Source organism: Rhinolophus ferrumequinum, chromosome 19 (assembly GCF_004115265.2).
Source record: "Rhinolophus ferrumequinum isolate MPI-CBG mRhiFer1 chromosome 19, mRhiFer1_v1.p, whole genome shotgun sequence".
NCBI lineage: Eukaryota > Metazoa > Chordata > Mammalia > Chiroptera > Rhinolophidae > Rhinolophus > Rhinolophus ferrumequinum.
This window is the reverse complement of record NC_046302.1, coordinates 29,328,791-29,349,260: the sequence shown is the minus strand read 5'-3', so window position 1 is coordinate 29,349,260 and position 20,470 is coordinate 29,328,791. Positions and strand designations below refer to the sequence as shown.

The following is a 20,470-nucleotide window of genomic DNA, read 5'->3' as shown; positions in this document are numbered from 1 at the left end:
GGCTGGATCCAAAAAGACTGGATGATGGTACACAGCAAAAGGAAGTTGTCTCTACTTGGCAGCTCTGATTAGGCTGAGTCCCCAGTAGGCAAATTGATTTAAAGTAACTAGTGATTTATGATTTCATCTATGCATTCCTTTATACCCTCACAGATAATCATAGCAGTTCTGGGGGCTGCCCATCCTCTGATGAAGTGGTGATCTGGCAGTTGCCAAGCGTTGGCATCTGTTGGTTAACAAATGAGTGCTCAGTGTTAATGGCATGCAGACTGCTGATACCTACCCAATAACCACTGAGCATTTGCTCATTACTGCCAAATTCTCTTCTGGTTTTCTTGGGGTTAAGCTCCCTACATTGACACCCAGTTTGCACTTGATCATTAAGCAGTGATACTGATCATATCACATTTATGTAAGTTGAAGGGATGGTTATATGTATTGAAATAATCTGCATACTAGGCATTGGATTAGACACTAGACATGTCACTTAGATTTGTAGCCTACAAAAGCAAGATTCAGAGATCATGTGACTAGCATGTGGCCAAGTAGAGTTAAAACTCAAATCTAGTTCTGTGAACTTGAGGGACACGACATTTTTCCACAGTGTCATGAGTGGTGGCTGTTAAACCTTGATTTTCGGTTTTATCTTTTATAGCTAAGATGCTTTTATCTTTTATGGTTAACAAATGTGAAAGCTATTAAATATGCTCTGTAGTACAGAAATTTTCTGTAGTACAGAAATGCAAAAAGGACATTTCGTCTCATAGCCCTCAGAAGTAATAATTATTTGGTTTGTTATTCTTTCAGACTTAGGCATATACAAATTTAAGCAAAAATGTGTTAACAGCTGACACTTGTGGTTGCTGTATGCAGGTGTCGTTTGAAGTGCTTTACTGTGATTTAACTCTAAATCCTCACAGCAACTATATGAGGTAGGTACATATCCCCATTTTACATGTACTACACTGAAACTTCCCACTTTCATGTAGACATTGGTTTTCACAGGTACATACTGTTACATTGCATGAATATATTGTAGTTCATTTAACCAATCCCTCTTGGTGGACAGTTTGGTTCTTTCCAATTTTTTTTATTGCAGATAAACATAGGTTAGTGCAAAAGTAATTGCAGTTTAGGTTAAAAATAATTGCAAAAACCGCAGTTACTTTTGCACCAACCTAATAGTTAACATCCTTGTACATATATTTTGCTGCCTGTGTGGGTATTTCTGTAGGATAAATAGAAGTGGATTTTTTGGGTCAGAGAATGTATACATTTAACATTTTAAGAAATGCCACCCAAAAGATTGTACCAATTTACAGCTCCATCAATAGTAAGAGTGTCTGTTTGCCTACACACCCCAACCCTGAATACTTAAATATTTTTTTGCCAATCTGATAGGCAAAATTTATTTCCTTTCTTTGATTATTAAGGAGGAACATCTCTGCATACGTTTATTGGTCATTTGTATTTCCTGTTGTGAATTGCATTTACCCATTTTTTTAAATTATGAAAGTATAAATGATAACCAATTCATTGTACAACACTTAAATGATAACACATGTATAAGAGCAAAGAGATACCCTTTTCTCCAGCACTTCCAATCACATTCCATTGCCCACAGTTTAGTATACATCCATCTAGTCCCTTTTCCATACATTTCCACATGAATATACATAAACTTGTAAAAGCTGTTTTTACATAAATAGGGTCATATATTCTACAGCTTGATTTTTTTTTTGTCTGAAAAACCTATCTGTAGGTCTTTAATGGTTGAATAGGATTCAATACTATGAAAATACCATTATAGAACTATTGCCCCCCCTTTTCCCTCTTGCTATTACATTGCCAAAGTAAATCTTCTTTCATATGTTTTTGTGCATGTGTGTGAATATTTTTTTAGGATGGAGTTGTAAAAGGTGAATTGTTGGATCAAAAGGTGTGCCCTCTGATAGACCCACTTCAGCCCTTCCCAAAGGCCTTCATAATGTTACATTTTTACTAACTGTATGGAAAATGCTCATTTCCCCATATAGCCTTACCTACAGTTGATAGTTTTAATCTGATGGCTAAAAAAAAAAATCTTTAATTACATTTCCCTTGTTAATGCTGTGGTTGAGGTTACTTTGATGTGTTCATGTTTGTTCATGTCCTTTACCTGCTTTCCTGTTGGGTTATGTGTGGATATGTGTTTTTGTTTGTTGAGTATCTCTTTCCCCATCTTCTAGTAACTGAATCCTTATTTATTGTGGGGAACCCATTCATTCCCTGTGGCTTAGGTGAGTATATGACCAGGTCTGGCCTTCCTGAGTCCTGCTGCTCCCTAGCCACAGTGATTAAAGAATGGGCATGTAACTCAAGCCAGGCTAACGAGAGCCCTCAACAGAACTGCTGGAACGATTGGAAAGAAGGCTCTACGGAGATCCCACACGCTAAGGACCATGTAAGCCTGAATTTGTACCACGTGGAGAGAATCTGTCTGAGGAGAAACTCAGAGGCTAGCAGAAAGGAAAGAGAACTAAGTTCTGATGTCATTTTTCTGGAGGCCCTAGATCCAGCTGTGCCTAAAGCCTGCCCTACCTCCGGACTTTAAAGTTTTGTGAGCCAATAAAGTCCCTTTCTTGTTTAAGATAATTGAATTGGGTTTCTGTCCTGATTAATATAGGTTATTTGTATTTTCTTATTGATTTGTAGAAAACCTTTGTAATTTTAAATTCTAGACTTATACTTTATGCACTATATAAATTAATAAAATTAGCATGGCCTTCCATGATTTGGCCTCTGTCAACCTCTGCCATTTGTTACTCCACTCTATACCATGTACCACACACATGATCGCATACTTTACAGTCCAACAATAACATTGGCGTTGGGAATGTCTGTGGTTGAAAAGCTTTTCCCCCAGTCACATCTTTGGCATTTTTCTTCCTATCCTTCATTTACCTGAGACTCTGAGACTGGGGATTACGCTGATGAGTCTATGCTGTACCCACTTCCAGCCATTGCTCTTGAGGCAATCCCCTCAAGTATCTCCTGTATGTGACCCTTGGAGCCCCTCCCCATTACCTCCATTCCCCCTTCCATGGTTCTCCGGGGGCCCCTCATTTTATTCTCAGGACTGGATTTGAAGTTGTTCAAACCCAAAACTCTCCTGGGGTTTACATCTGATTGCTTCTCTGTGTGGAAACTACACATGGCAGTGGAAAAAGAAAAACATTGTATGTCATGAGTGGTAAGGAGAAAATAGGTTGAGAAAGAAGGAATACAAAACATTGAGGAAAGGTATTGCAATTAGATAGGTTGTCCAGGGAAGGTTTCACTGAGAGAGTGAAATTTGATGAAAGATGAATGAGTATAAGGAAACAAGCTGAGTGGGACTAGAGGAAAGGTGTTCCCCGCATCTGAACAGCATGTACAAAGGACTTGATGTGGGAGCAACACCTGATTTCAAGAAATGCAAGGAGGCCAGTGTAGCTGGAGCAGAATGAACATGGGGGGAGGTAGTGGATGAAGCCAGAGAGAAGTGGGGTGAGGGCGGTGGGCAGGGCCAGATAATGGAGGACCTGGTTAGCCATTTGTAGGACTATGAGGGAAGAAATGACATGACGAGGTGCTGAACATTAAGTGTCCAGCTATATAGTTCCTTAAATTGTTAAAAAATTTACATACTTTCTTTTTGAAGGTAATGGGAAAAATTTAGAAATAAGCTAACTTTTAAAGATTAATAAAATTGATAAACTTTAAGCCAGACTGATCGAGAAAAAATATTTAGTATCAGGAATGAGCGGTGTGACATGACATCACATAAATTTCCACGTAAAGAATTGGAATTAAGTTGCTAACCTCCATACTGCTGATTTCAGTACTCATTTATTAGACTTACATTGCTTGATCCATCAGCAGTATTTTGCATAACTGACATACTCATTTGGCTTCAAGAACAACGGTCAGGTTTTTCTCTACTTCATGGGATGCTTCTCAGTCTCCATGCTGGGATTTCCTCATTTTTCTGGACTTCTATGTATTGGAATGCCTGAGAGGTCAGTGTTCAGATCTCTTCTATTTTTTAGCTATATTCACTTCCTAGGTGATCTCATCGGGTCTATGTCTTTAAATACTATCTCCAACTCCAAAATGTATGTCTCAGCCTAGGCTTCTTAACTACAGGCTCATGTATCCCCTTTGCCCCCCAGACTTCACTTTGATGCCAGCTTTAGTCTGGTTTCCAAAGAAAACTGCCTAAGGTAAAACCTTATTGCTGAAACTTGATTGAGATGATACAGTCCCAGAAAAGGATGACCATAAATGGTAGGTGAAGCAGGGAAAGAGAACAAATAACAGGTAGAGGTTACTGAACATTCTACAGCTCCTAAAGAAGCACAGCTGTTTGCTTAGTCTTGACCATCTTTAGAGTGCAAGTGGTATGAATTGCCTCCTCTTCACCTCACCGTGGGTAGGTGGAGGGAGACTTCAGACTGCCCTCTCCCTCTGGTCAGTTCCCACCCCAGCATCAGCTCCAGGTGGCACCTTGCAGCCTCTCCAGTAACAACCACTAGGAAGTCAGGCTCCAAGACAACACAGCAGCACCGTGGCAGGCCAGAGATCAAGTGGGAGTCCATTGCTCCCTCTACCCCCAGCCTCATGGGTCTGCACTCAGGCAGTCTTAGAGGGTAGGGTCATCAGTCTCATAGAACAGAAGCCCTGGCCCTGCAAATAGGAGGCTTATAAATGGCTTAGCACAATGACTAATTGGGCATCTTAAACCTAATATGTCCCCAAACAAACTTAGTTTCTCCCCAGACATGTTCTTAGTGTTCCTCATCTTAGAAAGTAGCAATTTTGTCCTAGTTGCTCAGGACAATAGTCTCCCTGCATTCCTGGTTGTCCTACTTCATTTAGTTCTCAACAGCAGCTAGCTCATATAAGTGAGACGATGTCACCTTTGTTCAAAATCCTCTTCCTTCTTGGTCTATTTAATAAACACCAAAGGGGCATTGTGTCTGCAACTTACTATTCAGAAAAAAAAATGACATACGTATCAAATACATGAGGCAAAGTTTCCACCATGCGTTTACATGGTGGAAAGTTCACGAACTTAATTGTCAGAACTTCGTATAGGTAGATATTTGGCCCAAAATACCAATAGTACCGAGGCTGAGAAACCTTAAAGTAGTTTTTGCCAGGTTTCTCTACTGTAGTTACTGTTTTTTCCCCTTTCATATGCTCTTCCTTGGAAGTGAGTCAACAGGTCCAGTCTCCTCTAGGGGTGGCAGGTTGGGATTAAACTTCACATCCTGGAGGGAGCATTATTTGCAATTATTCCACAAGGAAGATTTGTCTCTTCTCCCGTATTTATATCAGTATAGACTCATGTATATTTATTTGGTCTTGGAAGCTCTTTCAGGTTGACCCCATGTCCCTTTGACATGAATCCATTGTTTTGTTTTTTGAGCTCTTACTTTCTGGTACTAGAAGATGCTCCAGCCTAATCTTATGTTTTCCCTGTCCTAGCCCTAGAATCAGCCATTTCTCAAATGAGCCCTGGTTCCTTTTATTTGTAAAATGGTATTCACAAATCATGATCTGGGTATGCTCGTTGATATTGGAGTGTCATTACTTCTAGGTCCTCTCAGAGAGCACAACTAGATGATAATATGTACATATACTGACCCATGTATAAACATTCTATAATTGTTTTTGTGTCTATCCAACTACACACGTGCTCATGTGTAAGTTCATATTGATGTCTGTGACTGATGATTTTGGTAATTGATTGAACACTGGATATTATGCATGAAAAGTTATAGTACCATTGTCATCCTCCAGATAGGATTCACCCTATGTTCTACCCGGAAGCTAGATTAGGAGCAGATAACTTAATTCATGAAAAGGCTGACCGGAGTTGAGATTGTGTTTCAGACTGTTTTTAGACTTGGTCTGCACAGGTTTCATTCTCAGTTCTAGGGTATAGCCTCCTAATATTTACACTGAAATTGTGGGGTATTTACCAGCCATGTTTTGTACTCCATTTTTTACTCCCTATCATAGTGAGTGTGCTGAGAGCTCCACTTAACCTTCCAGTGTCCTTTGGTTAGATTTCCTAGCCTCTTGCGCTCTACCAGTTTAAGAATCAGAAAATACTTCAGAGAATCAACTGGCATAAAATGTCAGGCGCCATACTCTGTATTTCTCTTCCTTTTTCACTCAATACTTCATTATTGGAATTATTACAGTAAGTAATTCACTTCTAAAACCTAGTGAGCAATCGGATTTCGAAAACTGGGGGAGAGTCAGTCAGGAGTGTAGGATAGCTACATTATTTTATCTGGATAGCAAGGTGTTTAGTAGTGTAATTTACCAAGGTAGGGAATTCAGAAAGAAGACATCATGCATGTGTGTGTGTGTGTGCATGAATTGAGTCTACCTATACGACACAAGACAGATGTGTGTAGTAAGCAGTTGGCTCTTAAAATTTCTCAGGAGAGATGGCTAAACTTCAGATATAAATTTGATCATCCTATTTTTCTTTTTCACTTTTTAAAATTCCCCAAAGAACGATTGTACACTTTTCTTTCTACTCACTTCTCAACCTATCATGTCAATGCCTACAAGCTCCTCTACTTCTGGACCTCATGATTTTATTTCGGCTTCCAAATAGTTTTCCAAATAGTTGTCTCTTTCCTCTTTTTTTTTTTTTTTTTTTTAAAGATTTTATTGGGGAAGGGGAACAGGACTTTATTGGGGAACAGTGTGTATTTCCAGGCCTTTTTTCCAAGTCAAATTGTTGTCCTTTCAGTCTTAGTTGTGGAGGGCGCAGCTCAGCTCCAGGTCCAGTTGCTGTTGCTAGTTGCAGGGGGCACAACCCACCATTCCTTGCGGGAGTCGAACTGGCAAGCTTATGGTTGAGATGCACTCCAACTGAACCATCTGGGAGCTCAGCGGCAGCTCAGCTCAAGGTGCTGTGTTCAATTTTAGTTGCAGGGGGCGCTGCCCACCATCCAGGTCCAGTTGCCGTTGCTAGTTGCAGGGGGCACAACCCACCATCCCTTGCGGCCCACCATCCCTTGAGGGACTCGAGGAATTGAACCGGCAACCTTGTGGTTGAGAGCCCACTGGCCCATGTGGGAATCGAACTGGCAGCCTTCAGAGTTAGGAGCATGGAGCTCTAACCGCCTGAGCCACCGGGCCGGGCCAGTCTCTTTCCTCCTTTTAATCTTAGACTCTTCTTAAAGCAGGGAGATGATCATGTCATTCCCTAGATCAAAGACCCTAATGGCTTTCCATTAGCTTGAGAGCAAAATACAGAAATATAACTACTACAACCATACCTAGTAATCTTCTGTTTTACAGATGACACTAAACCAGAAAGACAATTTGAATTTTTATTTTTTAAAAAGCTTTCTATTTTTCAGTTGAAAACTGCATATAGCTTACTATCAATACGTATGTCAGAAATCAAAAGAGTCTGATGAATGTTGCCACTTAAAATCAATAGGTATGTTTTAGACAGAATATGCTATACAAATTAGTCATGTGGATATTACTTCAGCTATCGTTCAATCTATAGGTGACAAGATAGATAGTAATCTTCACTTTGACATATGGAGTTCATTTTTTAAAAATTGTTTCACATATTTAGAAGATGTGATTAAATGGTAGTATTGGAGAAGTGATTTCAAACCACTAAAGTTTATGGGTTTCATTATTGAGAGCAAAATATATCCATATTTTCTGTGACCATCACAGGAACTTGAAAACTCATTCTCACTATGAAAACCAAAACCAGGCCAAGAAAAAAAAATTCTGAGAAAATGGGCCACTGGAATTATGTAGTTAATAAATTTAGTACCAAAATACCATAGTATGTTCACACACATGGAATTTAATTAGGGTTAGCATAAGGTAGAGCTCTCCAGCTGTGAGGAGATAAGTGTAATATCAGTGTGAATGCCAATTAAAATATGGAAGGGATTTATATTTTCCCCACATTATCTAAAATACTCTGATACACAGTAAGTAATTTGGGCTCGAGTGAAGAGTTCGAGTGAATAGCACTAATATATTTCTGCATTCTGATTGCCCACCCCACAACACTGATTTTTACAATACGTGACAAGGTTCTGCATTAATGTTGTTATATATTTCTTACAGTGATAAAACTCTTTTGGATCGTATTTGAGTAAGACTAGAGCTTTTCTTACATTATAGCAGATAATGAATTTTTTTCCATTGTTGTTGACATTTAATAAAATTTTTATGCACATTGAATGTTTCCCCACAACTCATAGGATTCCTTCTCAGAAATTTTCTTAAGTTTGTAATGTCTGAGCTCTGAGTTAAAATTTCATTATAAAAATGGAATTAATGTTTTCTCTCCAATATGGACTTTGTTTTTAATGTAGCACAAGAGTTTTAATCAATTGAGCATTGATTAAAACCTTTTTCATAATCAATAGCATTCATAAGACTTTTTTCTGGTATAGTGTCTCTGGTACTGAATAAAGTTGGCCTATACACTAAAGGTTTTCCCACATTCATTACATTTATACTTTCTTGGGCAGAATGGTCTTTCTCATGATCAGTAAGATCAGAGAGCTGGGTAAAATTTCTACTGCACTGAACACATCTGTGGGGTTTCTCCCTGGTGTGAATTCTCTGGTGTTCAATAAGATCAGTGCATGTGCTGAAGGCTTTCCCACATGTATCACATTTATATGGCTTTTCGCCAATGTAGATTCTTTGATGATTAATGAGATCGGAGCGCCGGCTAAAGCTTTTGCCACACTGATCACATGGATATGGTTTCTCCCCAGTGTGGATCCTCTGATGTAGGATAAGAGCTGAGCACTGACTGAAGGCCTTTCCACACTCATTACATTTATGTGGTTTTTCCCCAGTATGGATTCTTTGGTGTTTGGTAAGGTCTGAGTTCTGACTGAAACTTTTGCTGCACTGTGTGCATGGGTATGGTTTCTCTCCAGTGTGAATTCTCTGATGAAGAATGAGGTCAGAACTCTGACCGAAGGCTTTCTCACAACTATCACAATGATAGGGCTTTTCCCCAGAGTGGACTCGCTGATGTTTAGTGAGGTCTGAGCTTTGACTAAAACTTTTATTGCACTGATTACATGCATATGGTTTCTCTCCAGTGTGTATTCTTTGATGTTTAACAAGATCTGAACGACGACTAAAACTTTTAGTACAATCACTACATGGATAGGGTTTCTCTCCAGTATGGATTCTCTGATGTAGAATAAGGTTGGAGCTCTGACTAAATGTTTTCCCACATTCATCACATTCATAGGGTTTCTCACCTGTATGAATCCTATGATGTTTAACAAGATCTGATCTTCGACTAAACATTTTACTGCACTGGTTACATGGGTAAGGCTTCTCTCCAGTGTGAATTCGCTGATGATTAATAAGATCTGACAGTCTACTGAAATTTTTGCTACACTGATTACAGGGATAGGGTTTCTCTCCAGTGTGAATTCTCTGGTGCAGAATAAGGACTGAGCTCTGATTAAAAGCTTTCCCACACTCACTACATTTATAAGGTTTCTCTCCAGTGTGGATCCTTCGATGTTTAATAAGGTCTGAGTTCTGACTGAAACTTTTGCTACATTGATTACATGGATATGGTTTCTCCCCAGTGTGAATTCTCTGATGTAGAATAAGATCTGAGCTCTGACTAAAGGCTTTTCCACACACGTCACATTTATATGGTTTCTCACCAGTGTGGATTCTTTGATGTTTTATAACATCAGAACTCTGACTAAAATGTTTGTTACACTGGTTACATGTATAAGGCTTCTCTCCAGTATGGATTCTCTGATGTTTAACCAGGTCTGAGCGCTGGCTAAAACTTTTACTACAATGACTGCACTGATAGGGTTTTTCGCCTGTATGGATCCTCTGATGTATAATAAGATCGGAGCTCTGACTGAAGGCTTTCCCACATTCATCACATTTATAAGGTTTTTCACCAGTGTGGACTCTTTGGTGTTTAATAAGGTCTGAGCTGCGGCTGAAACTTTTAATACACCAATTACAAGGATAGAGTTTCTCCCCAGTATGAATTCTCTGATGCAGAACTAGGGCTGAGCTCATACTAAATGCCTTTCCACACTTACCACATTCAAAGGGTTTCTCCCAATGGGTTCTCTGATGCCTAATAAGGCCTGTACTCCAAGCAAAGCTTTGTCCACATTCATCACAGCTATGCTGTCTTCTTTTAAAGAGGTTCTGATCCTTTTCATTTAATTTATCTACCAATTCACAGAATTCTCTGCATTCAGAATCCTGGAGAACGTTGTCTTTGGGGTTTCCACACTCTTCAGTCAATGGTTTAGGTTTTGCAGTAATTTCCTCCTCTGAAGCCAGCTCTTGAATCTTGGTCTTAGTCTCACCATCTAAAACAATAAAATTCAAATGGAATGTGTTCTCCATATTGTAAGAAAGTTTCAGGTGAAACGGATCAGTATTTATTTATAAAATGTAGTCACAATTTTATGGAAGTGCTCCAAAACACTAAAAATTATCCTCTGAGAGGAAAACTAGGAAGAATCAACAAGTAATGGATCACAATAACCATTTATAGAAGTGGCTTACCAGATATGTTCTGTATATGTTCATCACAGGAGATCTGGGAATACTGAAACCTAATCACAGTGGTTAGGAAAGTTTGAGTAAATTAGAGTTGATACATAAGCAATTGATACATAACCAATTTATTAACACATGTAAAGTAAGCAGTGTGTACAGAGTATGGGGGATGGGGAGAGGGAGGGTAAATGGGGAGAAGGCAGCAGGAGGCCAGAATATCACTGGCAGGGTATACCAACCCGGTTTGTCAGAGGCCATTATGGTAAAGAAAGAAGCATCATACTCAGGAATGGTCAGGACAGAATCCTGAATTTTCAAAAATAGGTCTATATAATTCTCCACCTCTTCTGTCCTGATTATTACCAAGGAACATGATCCCTTCTTGGGAACAGCCAAATTCTTTGGTCAAACTTCTTTACTAAGGTGTGTAAACGGAAAAGGTTTAGAGAGGTGGGGTCAGAACTCTCTTTTGAGTTGGTTTTTGAGGATGCCATTCCTATGCTCAACAATATCAGAAGCCTGCAATGGTAGGAGTGTGAGAGGTCCACTGAATTTCTTGATTGTCAGCCCACTGTTACGTGGTGTTTACTATAAAAGACACACCACTGTCAGACTGCAAATGATCTAGAGAGCTGAGAACATGAAACAGATACATTTCAAGGGCAAAAGTCCAAGTCTCCAAGTGGGAGCTTCTGAAAAAAGTAAAGTTTCTGGGTAAATCTAAATGTGTACTGACTGATTTAAGCAATATGCATGTCTTATAGAATTTATAATATAGAGAGAATTAAAATACATGGCAAAAATAGCACAATGGGAGGGAAGTAAATCCAACTAAAATATTACAAGGTCTTTGAATTATCCTAGAAGTAGTAAATTAAGATAAATTTCTAAGGCAGCCTTTTTAAACCAGAGTTCCATAAGAGAATAAAACATAAAATGATTTGAGTGACTGTTTTCTTAATTCTACCAAAGATGGTACACAGTACCACAACAGATATATAGGAGAGACATTAGTACATTACTTACAATGGAGCCTTAAAGTACTTGGGCTTAATTCTCTCACAGAATCACATCTGACAAAGGCTGCTATGAGGCAACCATTAAATAACAATGAAAAAATGTAAAAACAATAAGCTAATAGGAAAAAAAAAAGGAAAAACAAAAAAACCCAGTAATGTAAAATTAGGTTAAAAAGGAGAAAAAGAAACAAAACATAGGATAAACAAAAACAAATAAGGTGGTATATTTAAATCCAAACATTAACTACATTATATGCAAATTAACTACTCCAATAAAAAGCAAAGAAAAACCAATAGCTAACATCATAATTAATGACTAAAGTTGTTCTTCTAGGAATAAGGGAGCAAAGCAAGGATGCCCTCTCTTACTACCTCTAGTCAACATTGTACAACTTCTATTCACTATCCCTAGCCAATACAGTAAGACATGAAAAATAACTGAAATATGCAAATAAGAAAGAAGTCAAATTGTCTTTACTCATAGACTACAAATCAGTATATAGAAAATCCTATTGTCTCAAAGTTATTAGAACTTGTAAATAAGTTTATTAGAGCAATACAAAAAACAATTATAATTCTGTATACTAGCAATGAACAATTAGAACAAAAATTTAAAACATTTTTATCAACTATATCAAAAATGAAATACTTAGAAACAAATTCAACAAAATATGAGCAATATTTGTATAATAAAAATTATAAAACATTGCTGAGAGAAATTAAAGATGACCTAATAGAAATATATCCATCATTTATGGATAGGAAGATTTAATATTGTTAAGATGGTAGAATTCTTGCCAAATTGATCTAGACACTCAATGTAATCCCAATCAAAATCTCAGCAGGCTTTTTTGTAGAAATTGACAAAATGATTCTAAATTCTATATAGAAAGGCACAGAAGTCTAAACAACTTTGAAAAAGAACAAAATTGGAGAAGTTACACTATTTGACTTCAAGCTCTACAATAAAGTTACAGTAATCAAGGCAATGTGGTATTAGCATAAGGATAGACATGAATTAATGGAATAGGATAGAGTCTATAAACAGGTCCAAACACATATGTAGAAATATCTTCAACAAAGTTGCCAAGATAATCCAGTGGTGAAAGTGTCAGAACAAAAAATGTTAGAACTGGATATAATGACAAAAATTAACCCCAACTCCTTATGTTTCACACAAAAATTAACTAGAAATGTAATATAAACCTAAACATAAAAGCTAAAATTGTAAATGTTCTAGAAGAAAGCACAGATGACCAAAATTAATGCACACAACTGTGAGAAAATAATATATGTTGTTTAAGTCACTCAATTTGTGATTTTCTGTTATGGTAGTCCTAGCAGACAAATATAGCGTGTTTTTGAACTTTATACATTCATGGAATTATACCACACGCCTTCTGTGACATGCTTTTTTGTTCAACATTATGTTTGGAAGATCCATCCTTATGCATGTGTATAGCTGTAGTACATTCATGTTCACTGCTATAGTGTGACACACACCAAAATTTATTTACCCATTCTCCTTCAATGGACAACATCTTCCTATTACAAACCATGCTGATATGAATATGCTGGTGTATCTATCTCATTGCACATATCTAGTTTCTATAGGTTATAGAAACTTAGGATCAGGATTGTGTATCTTGAACTAGATAGTTCCAAAGTAGTTAAACCAATTCACACTTCCATCAGGAGTGTATGAGTTCACACTGCTCTATATTCTAACCAACATTAAGTCTATTCTTTTTTATAACCTATTGCAATCAGGCTTTTATCTCTATAATATTGAAACTATATTTATTAAAGTCTCTAATAAACTCTATCATGACAAATCCAATGGTCAATTCTCAATCTTATTCTTGATTTATTTGACATAGTTGATTACTCTCAAAACATTTGCTTTAGGGTGGCTGGATGGCTCAGTTGGTTAGGGCGCAAGCTCTTAACAACAGGGTTGCTGGTTCGATTCCCACATGGGCCAGTGAGCTATGCCCTCCACAGCTAGATCGAAGACAACGAGCTGCCACTGAGCTTCCGGAGGGGTGACCAGATGGCTCAGTTGGTTAGAGCGTGAGCTCTCAACAACAAGGTTGCCGGTTCAATTCTCCATCCATGGGATGGTGGCCTGCGCCCCCTGCAACTAAGATTGAAAATGGCGACTGGACTTGGAGTTGAGCTGCGCCCTCTACAACTACATTGAAGGACAACAACTTGGAGCTGATGGGCCCTGGAGAAACACACTGTTCCCCAATATTCCCCAATAAAAAAACAAAAAACAAAACAAAACAAAAACATCTGCTTTCTTCTTGCTAACTTACCTTTCTCTTATTCTCCATATAACAGTCAGAGCAATCTTTACATATTATTATATTGTGTAAAATGTTCCAATGCTTCCCATTACACTGGAAATAAATTCCAAATCCTTACTATGGCTTAGATGGTTCCACATGATCTGGTCCCTTTCTCTCTGCTCTCATTTCATTCCATCACGCCTATGACCTGTCTACGCCAGGCTCACTCTGTTCCTGCTACATTCAGGGACCTCTGGCATTAGCTATTCCCTCTGCCTGGAACACTCTTCTCTCAAATAGTCACAAGGCTTGTTCTCTCGCTTCAATCTCCAACCATTTTTCACCACCGCAGAGAGGCACAATGCTTGGTGGGCCCACATTTTTGAGGCGATACCACAGTTCAGTGTACTGAAATGAGCAATTTGAATAACTTATAAGATTGCTACTTTTGAGTGAGACTCAGAGTAAAAAAAAAAGGTTCTGCAGTAGGTTCAGGTTGCAATTCAAGCAGTCCTATCACATAACCTTATTAACCAGGATAATCAAAGGTATTGGAAGTATCTGCAGCTGTCAGAGATGCTGTGTGCAGCCTTTCGTAATCCTCTGTAAGAGAACCACAGTGAAGTAAGGACATCCTCTCTTCTGCCAACAACAATTTTCTATGTGAAAAGCAGATCTTAGGTTGCTCTTGGGTACTAATAGAGACTTCATGCTTCACCACAGAGTACCACGTGACTACTACAAACTGATCATTGTATGCTAGTTGTTCTTTGGTCCTCCAAGTCATAAAATTGGATGTACAAAGCAGCATTCCACTGTAAAAGCAAGCCTGGAAGACAAGTAAATTCCATGTGCTAGTGATTCGGATTCTCATAGTTACCTGTCCCTGTTTCTACTCTTTCTTTTTCTCAACCTATATTCAGGGCCTCATGGGAATTCCCTATTACCAATCAGCAGACAAAAAGAAAGTATAGAACTGGTTTACAGCTGGGCCTGCCCAGTGTGTGGGCATAAGCTGAAAGTGGAATAGCTTTCACTTATACTCAGGTGTGGCCTCAAACACACCAGTGAAGGTAAATCTTCCCAGTGGGCAGAATTTCAGATATATACCTAGTTGTCCACTTTCCATGGAAGGTTTCTTTTAGCAAAGGCCACATCACCTATTGGGCATACATTCTCTAGGATCTGGTCATCAATCTCTCCCCTTGTAACTTAAGGCCTAAAGGTAGTAACTGCTTGTCACTGTTGTTTGCCCAAGGCTGTTCTCTAGTCCTTGTTGACCTGTGTAATCCTGTCCAACCTCTTCATGAGACTTTGAATTACACCATTTGAAAGAGCCAACTGTTTCCTGCTAGAATACTGACTGACAGATACATCCTGGGTTAGTTTCTCCATAACCATTATCCCTATATGATACTATACTGCTTATTTATGTATTTCCAGTTTCCCCCATAGAAGGTAAGCTCCTCGAGGGCAAAGCCTTATCTGTTCAGTTCACTGCTATATCCCCCACACTTAGAGCAGTACCTGGCACAGAGTAAACCCTCAATAACTAAAAAAATATTATATGGTTAATAATAAGCGATTAATAAAATTTATAACAATAAGTATTTATTGAATAGTTAAATAAATGATCTGAAGGATACATTAATGTTAGCAGTGACTATCTCTGGATGGTGGAGTTGCAGGTTATTTAAACTTTCTGTTTTGTGCCTTTCTACACTTATATTACTCTATAATAGTTATTTTATACACACTCTATGAGAGACAAACATGCAATATGTATATCAATTTATATAAAACTGCAAAGGAAGAGGCCCACTTCTGCAGTGATTCTCAGGAAAGATGACAGCTAGATGCCTTAGAACAGATTCTTAAGGAAAGACAAATTCTAAATACAGGAGAGAGAAACTAAATAAAATAAAATAAAATATGCTCCAAAACTAAAAAGAGGCAGAAGATTTAGACTAAAAGGAAGGGATAACAGAAGTTGAATTCGTAGGCAAAACAGCAGCAATAGAGAACGAAAATAAAAATAACAGCAAAATATGATGTGGAAATTAGACCCTACTGAACATCTGAACCAAGTTGGGATCAAAATGATTTTACTAAAAATAACAGGGCTACCATTTATAAAGAATTTACTATCAGCCAGGTCTGTTCTCAGAGTTTTATAGACAGGATCTCATTTAGTGCTTGTAGTAACAGACCTCAATGAACCCTATCTCTCAACATCTATATTCTTGAATAGTTCTTGCTCACTATAATTCTGGAACTGGTCATGTGACTTGCTTTGGTCAATGAGATATTAACAAATGTAACGCAAACATAGGTTAGAAAAGTGCTTATGCATCCCAGGCTTGTCGTCTATCTCTCTGATTTTTGGAAATTACCTGCTCTGAGAAAAAGTCTAGGCTAGCCTGCTGGAGATATGTGACCCAAGTCATAGACAGCACCAAGAGTCAGACCTACATGATTGATTCCAGCTTAGGTCCTAGCTGAGCTACTAGATGACTGTATGAGTTATCCCAGACAAGACCAGAAGATTAAAAAACTGCCCAGCTGAACCCAGTCCAAGGTGATGACCTAGAGAACCATAAGAAAATAATATCATTTAAACATGTCTGATGTTTTAGGTCACTAAATTTTGGGGTCCTTTATTATGGAGTAATAGACACAATCCTCAACATAACCTCTAAGATATGAATTATTATACACTTACAAAGTGAGGAAACAGAATCATAAAAAAAAGTAAGTAACTTACTGAAGCTAGTAAATGACAAAACTAGTATTTGAATCCAGGCTGTCAGACTACAAAACTTTTAACTACTCCCTTATAGTAAATGAGAACTATAACTTGAAATGATTTTCAAGTGGGACATACTAAACACTGACAGACTGGTGATAAGGTGATTATAATGGGGGAAAAATGGATAATTTGGGGGACTTAAAGGAGAAGAATTCCATGAGAATTTGATTGCCAGAATTCACAATAAAGTCATATGACTGTGCTTGCAGCACTAAAGAGATAGTACTGCCTAATAGAGTGAGGGGAAGGCAATGAAGAATACCAACAGTACTTGAAGACACTAACATATCAAAAGTAATATCCCCCCTTTGCCCCCACTTCCTGAAACCAAAAAAGATATACTGCTCACCTGACAGAAGGTGGTGTTCTTGAGATTCATAATTGAACTGGATCTCCATGGGCTGCAACTGGATGCTTGACACCTCAGGGAGCAACTGGAGAATTACCATTTCCTCAGTAAGCTTTTGTTGTCCAGGTAGGGGTCTGAGACCTGGAGGTAATCGGGCACCACTGGGCTTGGAAGGGAATCATTGCTGTGACTGGAGATATAACTTCTGACACTAGACCACCAAAAACATCCTCTAAATATAAAGGAAGTAAAGGAGAAAACAAACTCTCATTTACTTTCAAAGTTCTTTTCTCTCAGAATTTTTTTTTTTAAATTTAAGCAAATGCTACACTTTAATAATAAAAAACACAACCACAGAAAAGCACTGTATTTTCCCTCTGTTATATTAGCAAATACACAGAAGAGCAATTTAAAAAATGGATTAAAGCAGTGGTTCTTACACCCACGAATATATAACAGAATTACTTGTGCAAGTCTTTAAACATAGTTATGTCTAGACCTCACTCTTAAGCAGATATTCTTTTTTTTTTTTTTTCCTAAGGAGGATGCAGCTCACAGTGGCCCATGTGGGGATTGAACTGGCAACCTTGGTGTTACCAGAACCGAGCTCTAACCAACTGAGCTAACCAGCCACCCCCATCTCTCAGGATTTATTAAGCTTCCTCTCATCATCCAGGAGTCAGGCATTACCCCTCTTGGGCACACATTCTCCATTACAAGTCTAGAGATCGTCAAACATCTTGGGGGTTAATGCTACCAAAATGAAGATGTAACTGGAAAAATAAAGCAGGGGAGGGAATCTTAGAATTTTGTCTTTGTGGTTAACACCGTGTGATTCGCTTCCCTTCCTATACCAAAGTGACACTGCTGATCCACCATCACCACCTGTCTTTCCCTCTTTCCCTTCTACTAGCACTCACACATTTAGGTTGCTCTTTCCCTGCACCGTCGGCTGATTGGCGTGGATGCGTCCACGCTCCTGATTCCACCCGTTCCCAGTTTCCGGTGCTCATTCAGTTGAACCCAAGGCCCAGCCAGGATCGACCGGGTACCGACGACACACTAGGCCAATAGCCGCCTAGCTCGCCATTGCCAGGGGCCGCGCCCACGGGCGACCCCGGAGGCTTTGACTCTCCATGGTCTCGAGAAACCGCACACGACTCCCTGGCAGCGTCGCGAGGCCGCTAGAGAGGCGAGGTCACCTAAGTTCCTCGGCCTTCCGAGAGCCAACATCATCCATACCTCGACGTGTTCTCCAGGGCTCTGTCAAGCCTCACGCGCGGCGAACCCGCGCTTGCCCGCTCCGCTCTAGGAATCTGGGAGGATCGCGCCGCTCTATGGAGCGTGGCCTTGCACGTGCGCACGCGCGGGCGGCCGGGCAGGGCTGCGGGTGGGTGGGGGAAGCGGAGAGTCGGCGCGATTTAACTCCTCCACGTCCGCGGAGCTGTTCCCAGGCGAGCCGCTACGAGGGAGCTGGGTGGCCGGCGATAGGTCCCTTGCTGTCCAATCTGCGGTTCTTGTGAATGTTGGAAATCATCTTTCAGGAAAGCTCTCTGGGGCAGGGTAGGTTTTCTGACTACATAATGAGTTCTTCCTTAGTTTCCCCCCCCCCCCCAACCCCTTTCTTTCAATCACATTTTCCGGTGTACTTCCATTCTAACTTTCTTCCTGCCCCCTTAGGTTTTCTCCCCAGAACAGTGCCTCCGAATACCCTGGAGGCCTGTTGAAATCCTGATTGTTGGGCCCCACGGACTCTGTAGGTCTGGGGTGGGAGCCCAGGTTCTCAGGTGATCCTGATGCTGTTGGCCCTGGGACCCCATTTGAGAATCACTGCCGTAAAAATAAGTAATGCTCAAAAGGTAATCCCTGACTTACTGAGAGGAAGCTGGTTTTCATCTACTCCATCATCAAGAAAGGGCACAAGATGCCTTTCTTAGAAGTTTGCTTGCCAGTACATGGTGACTAAAGGATCAGGATGAGAAGAAGGACCTGAAATGGGGGGTGGGGGTGGGGGATTGGCAGCAGGTCATCTAGGTAGGAAAGGATATTACTGTTTTCTTGGAAATATCTTGGGAAATAAGGGAGGAAGTAGAAGAAAGACAGACAGGTGAAACATGGGATGTGGGTTAAAATGCTTAGAAGCAAAGGTACAGGTATGATAAAGTAGTGGCTGGCTGAAGTGATGGTTGAAGGAGAGGAAAAGGGCTTCCTGTCCAAGCCCAATGACCTCTTCTAATATATAAAATGTTCAAGATGAATGAATGAGACCCTGATATACCTGTAAGGAACTTGTTTGGGTCCAGCACTCACAAGTAGGGAGTGCAGATGCTTTTTGAAAAACAGTTTTACTGAGATATAAAAGACATATAATAATCAGCAAATATGTAAAGTATACAATTTGGTAAGTTTTGTCACATTTATACAACCGTCAGTCAAAATAGTGAACACATCCGACAACACCCAAATTTTACTCCTTCCCTTGGTAATCCCTCCCTTTGCTCCCACAGCCCCGGACCACTGTTCTGCTTTCTGTTACTACAGATTAGTTTTCATTTTCTAGAGATTTCTTTAAATGGTCTCAGAGAATGCACTCTTTTCTGGTCAGACTTCTTTCACTTATTTTGAGATTTATCTATATTGCTGTGTGTATCAATAGTCCGTCCATTCCATCTTGTTGCTGAATAATATTCCATTGGATGTATATGCCACAATTTGTTTATCTGTTCACCAGTTGATGGATATTTGGGTTATTTTCAGTTTTTTACTATTACAAATAAGGCTGCTATGAACATTCAGACATTTGTATACAGCCTGTATATGGACATATGCTTTTTCTTCTTACATGATAGGTTTTGGAGAGTTTTTACATGGAAAGTTTTAACATTTTTAGAAACTGCTACTCTGTTTGTATTGGCTGAACCATTTTGTATTCCCACCAGCAGTGTATGAGAATGCCATAGTCGACATACTACTTTTTAACAAGTTTCTAGTAAAACAAAATGATAAAGTTAATCAAAAGTTAATTATCGTGTACAAAGGTAAAGGGTTTTGTTAATCTTTGACCCAGAAGTGATAATGTGAACATAGATCTTCTGGGTGTTTAACCAAGGAAACCAAACTGTTCTTTCAGATTACACTAGATTTGTTCCTTTGAGGAATCTTATCAGAGATGTTACATTCTGTGTGTGAATCTGAGAAGCCAGTTTAGAGTTTAACAGTTTGTTGGATTGGCCAAAACAAACCTACACCCAGCTGACATCGAAGAGATTCCTCTTAGTGAAGTAAAGGAATTCAGAGGTGTCCAGAAAGATCAGGAATGATAATACAAGGCATGGGAAATGATAGGAGATTCTCAGGAATGAAACTTATAGGCCATCTACCAATATTCTATCCG

General features: G+C 39.2%; 1 protein-coding gene across 1 annotated transcript; it reads right to left on the bottom strand.

Annotated features, from left to right (window-relative positions):
- Window positions 1–7,127: 7,127 nt before the first annotated feature.
- LOC117011804 (zinc finger protein 271-like) lies at window positions 7,128–18,393 on the bottom strand. Its single transcript, XM_033087499.1, is given in 4 exon segments — window positions 7,128–8,550; window positions 8,553–10,412; window positions 17,077–17,308; window positions 17,997–18,393. Coding segments are annotated over 3 exon segments (2,001 nt in total). The 5' UTR covers window positions 17,177–17,308; window positions 17,997–18,393; the 3' UTR covers window positions 7,128–8,509.
- Window positions 18,394–20,470: the final 2,077 nt, after the last annotated feature.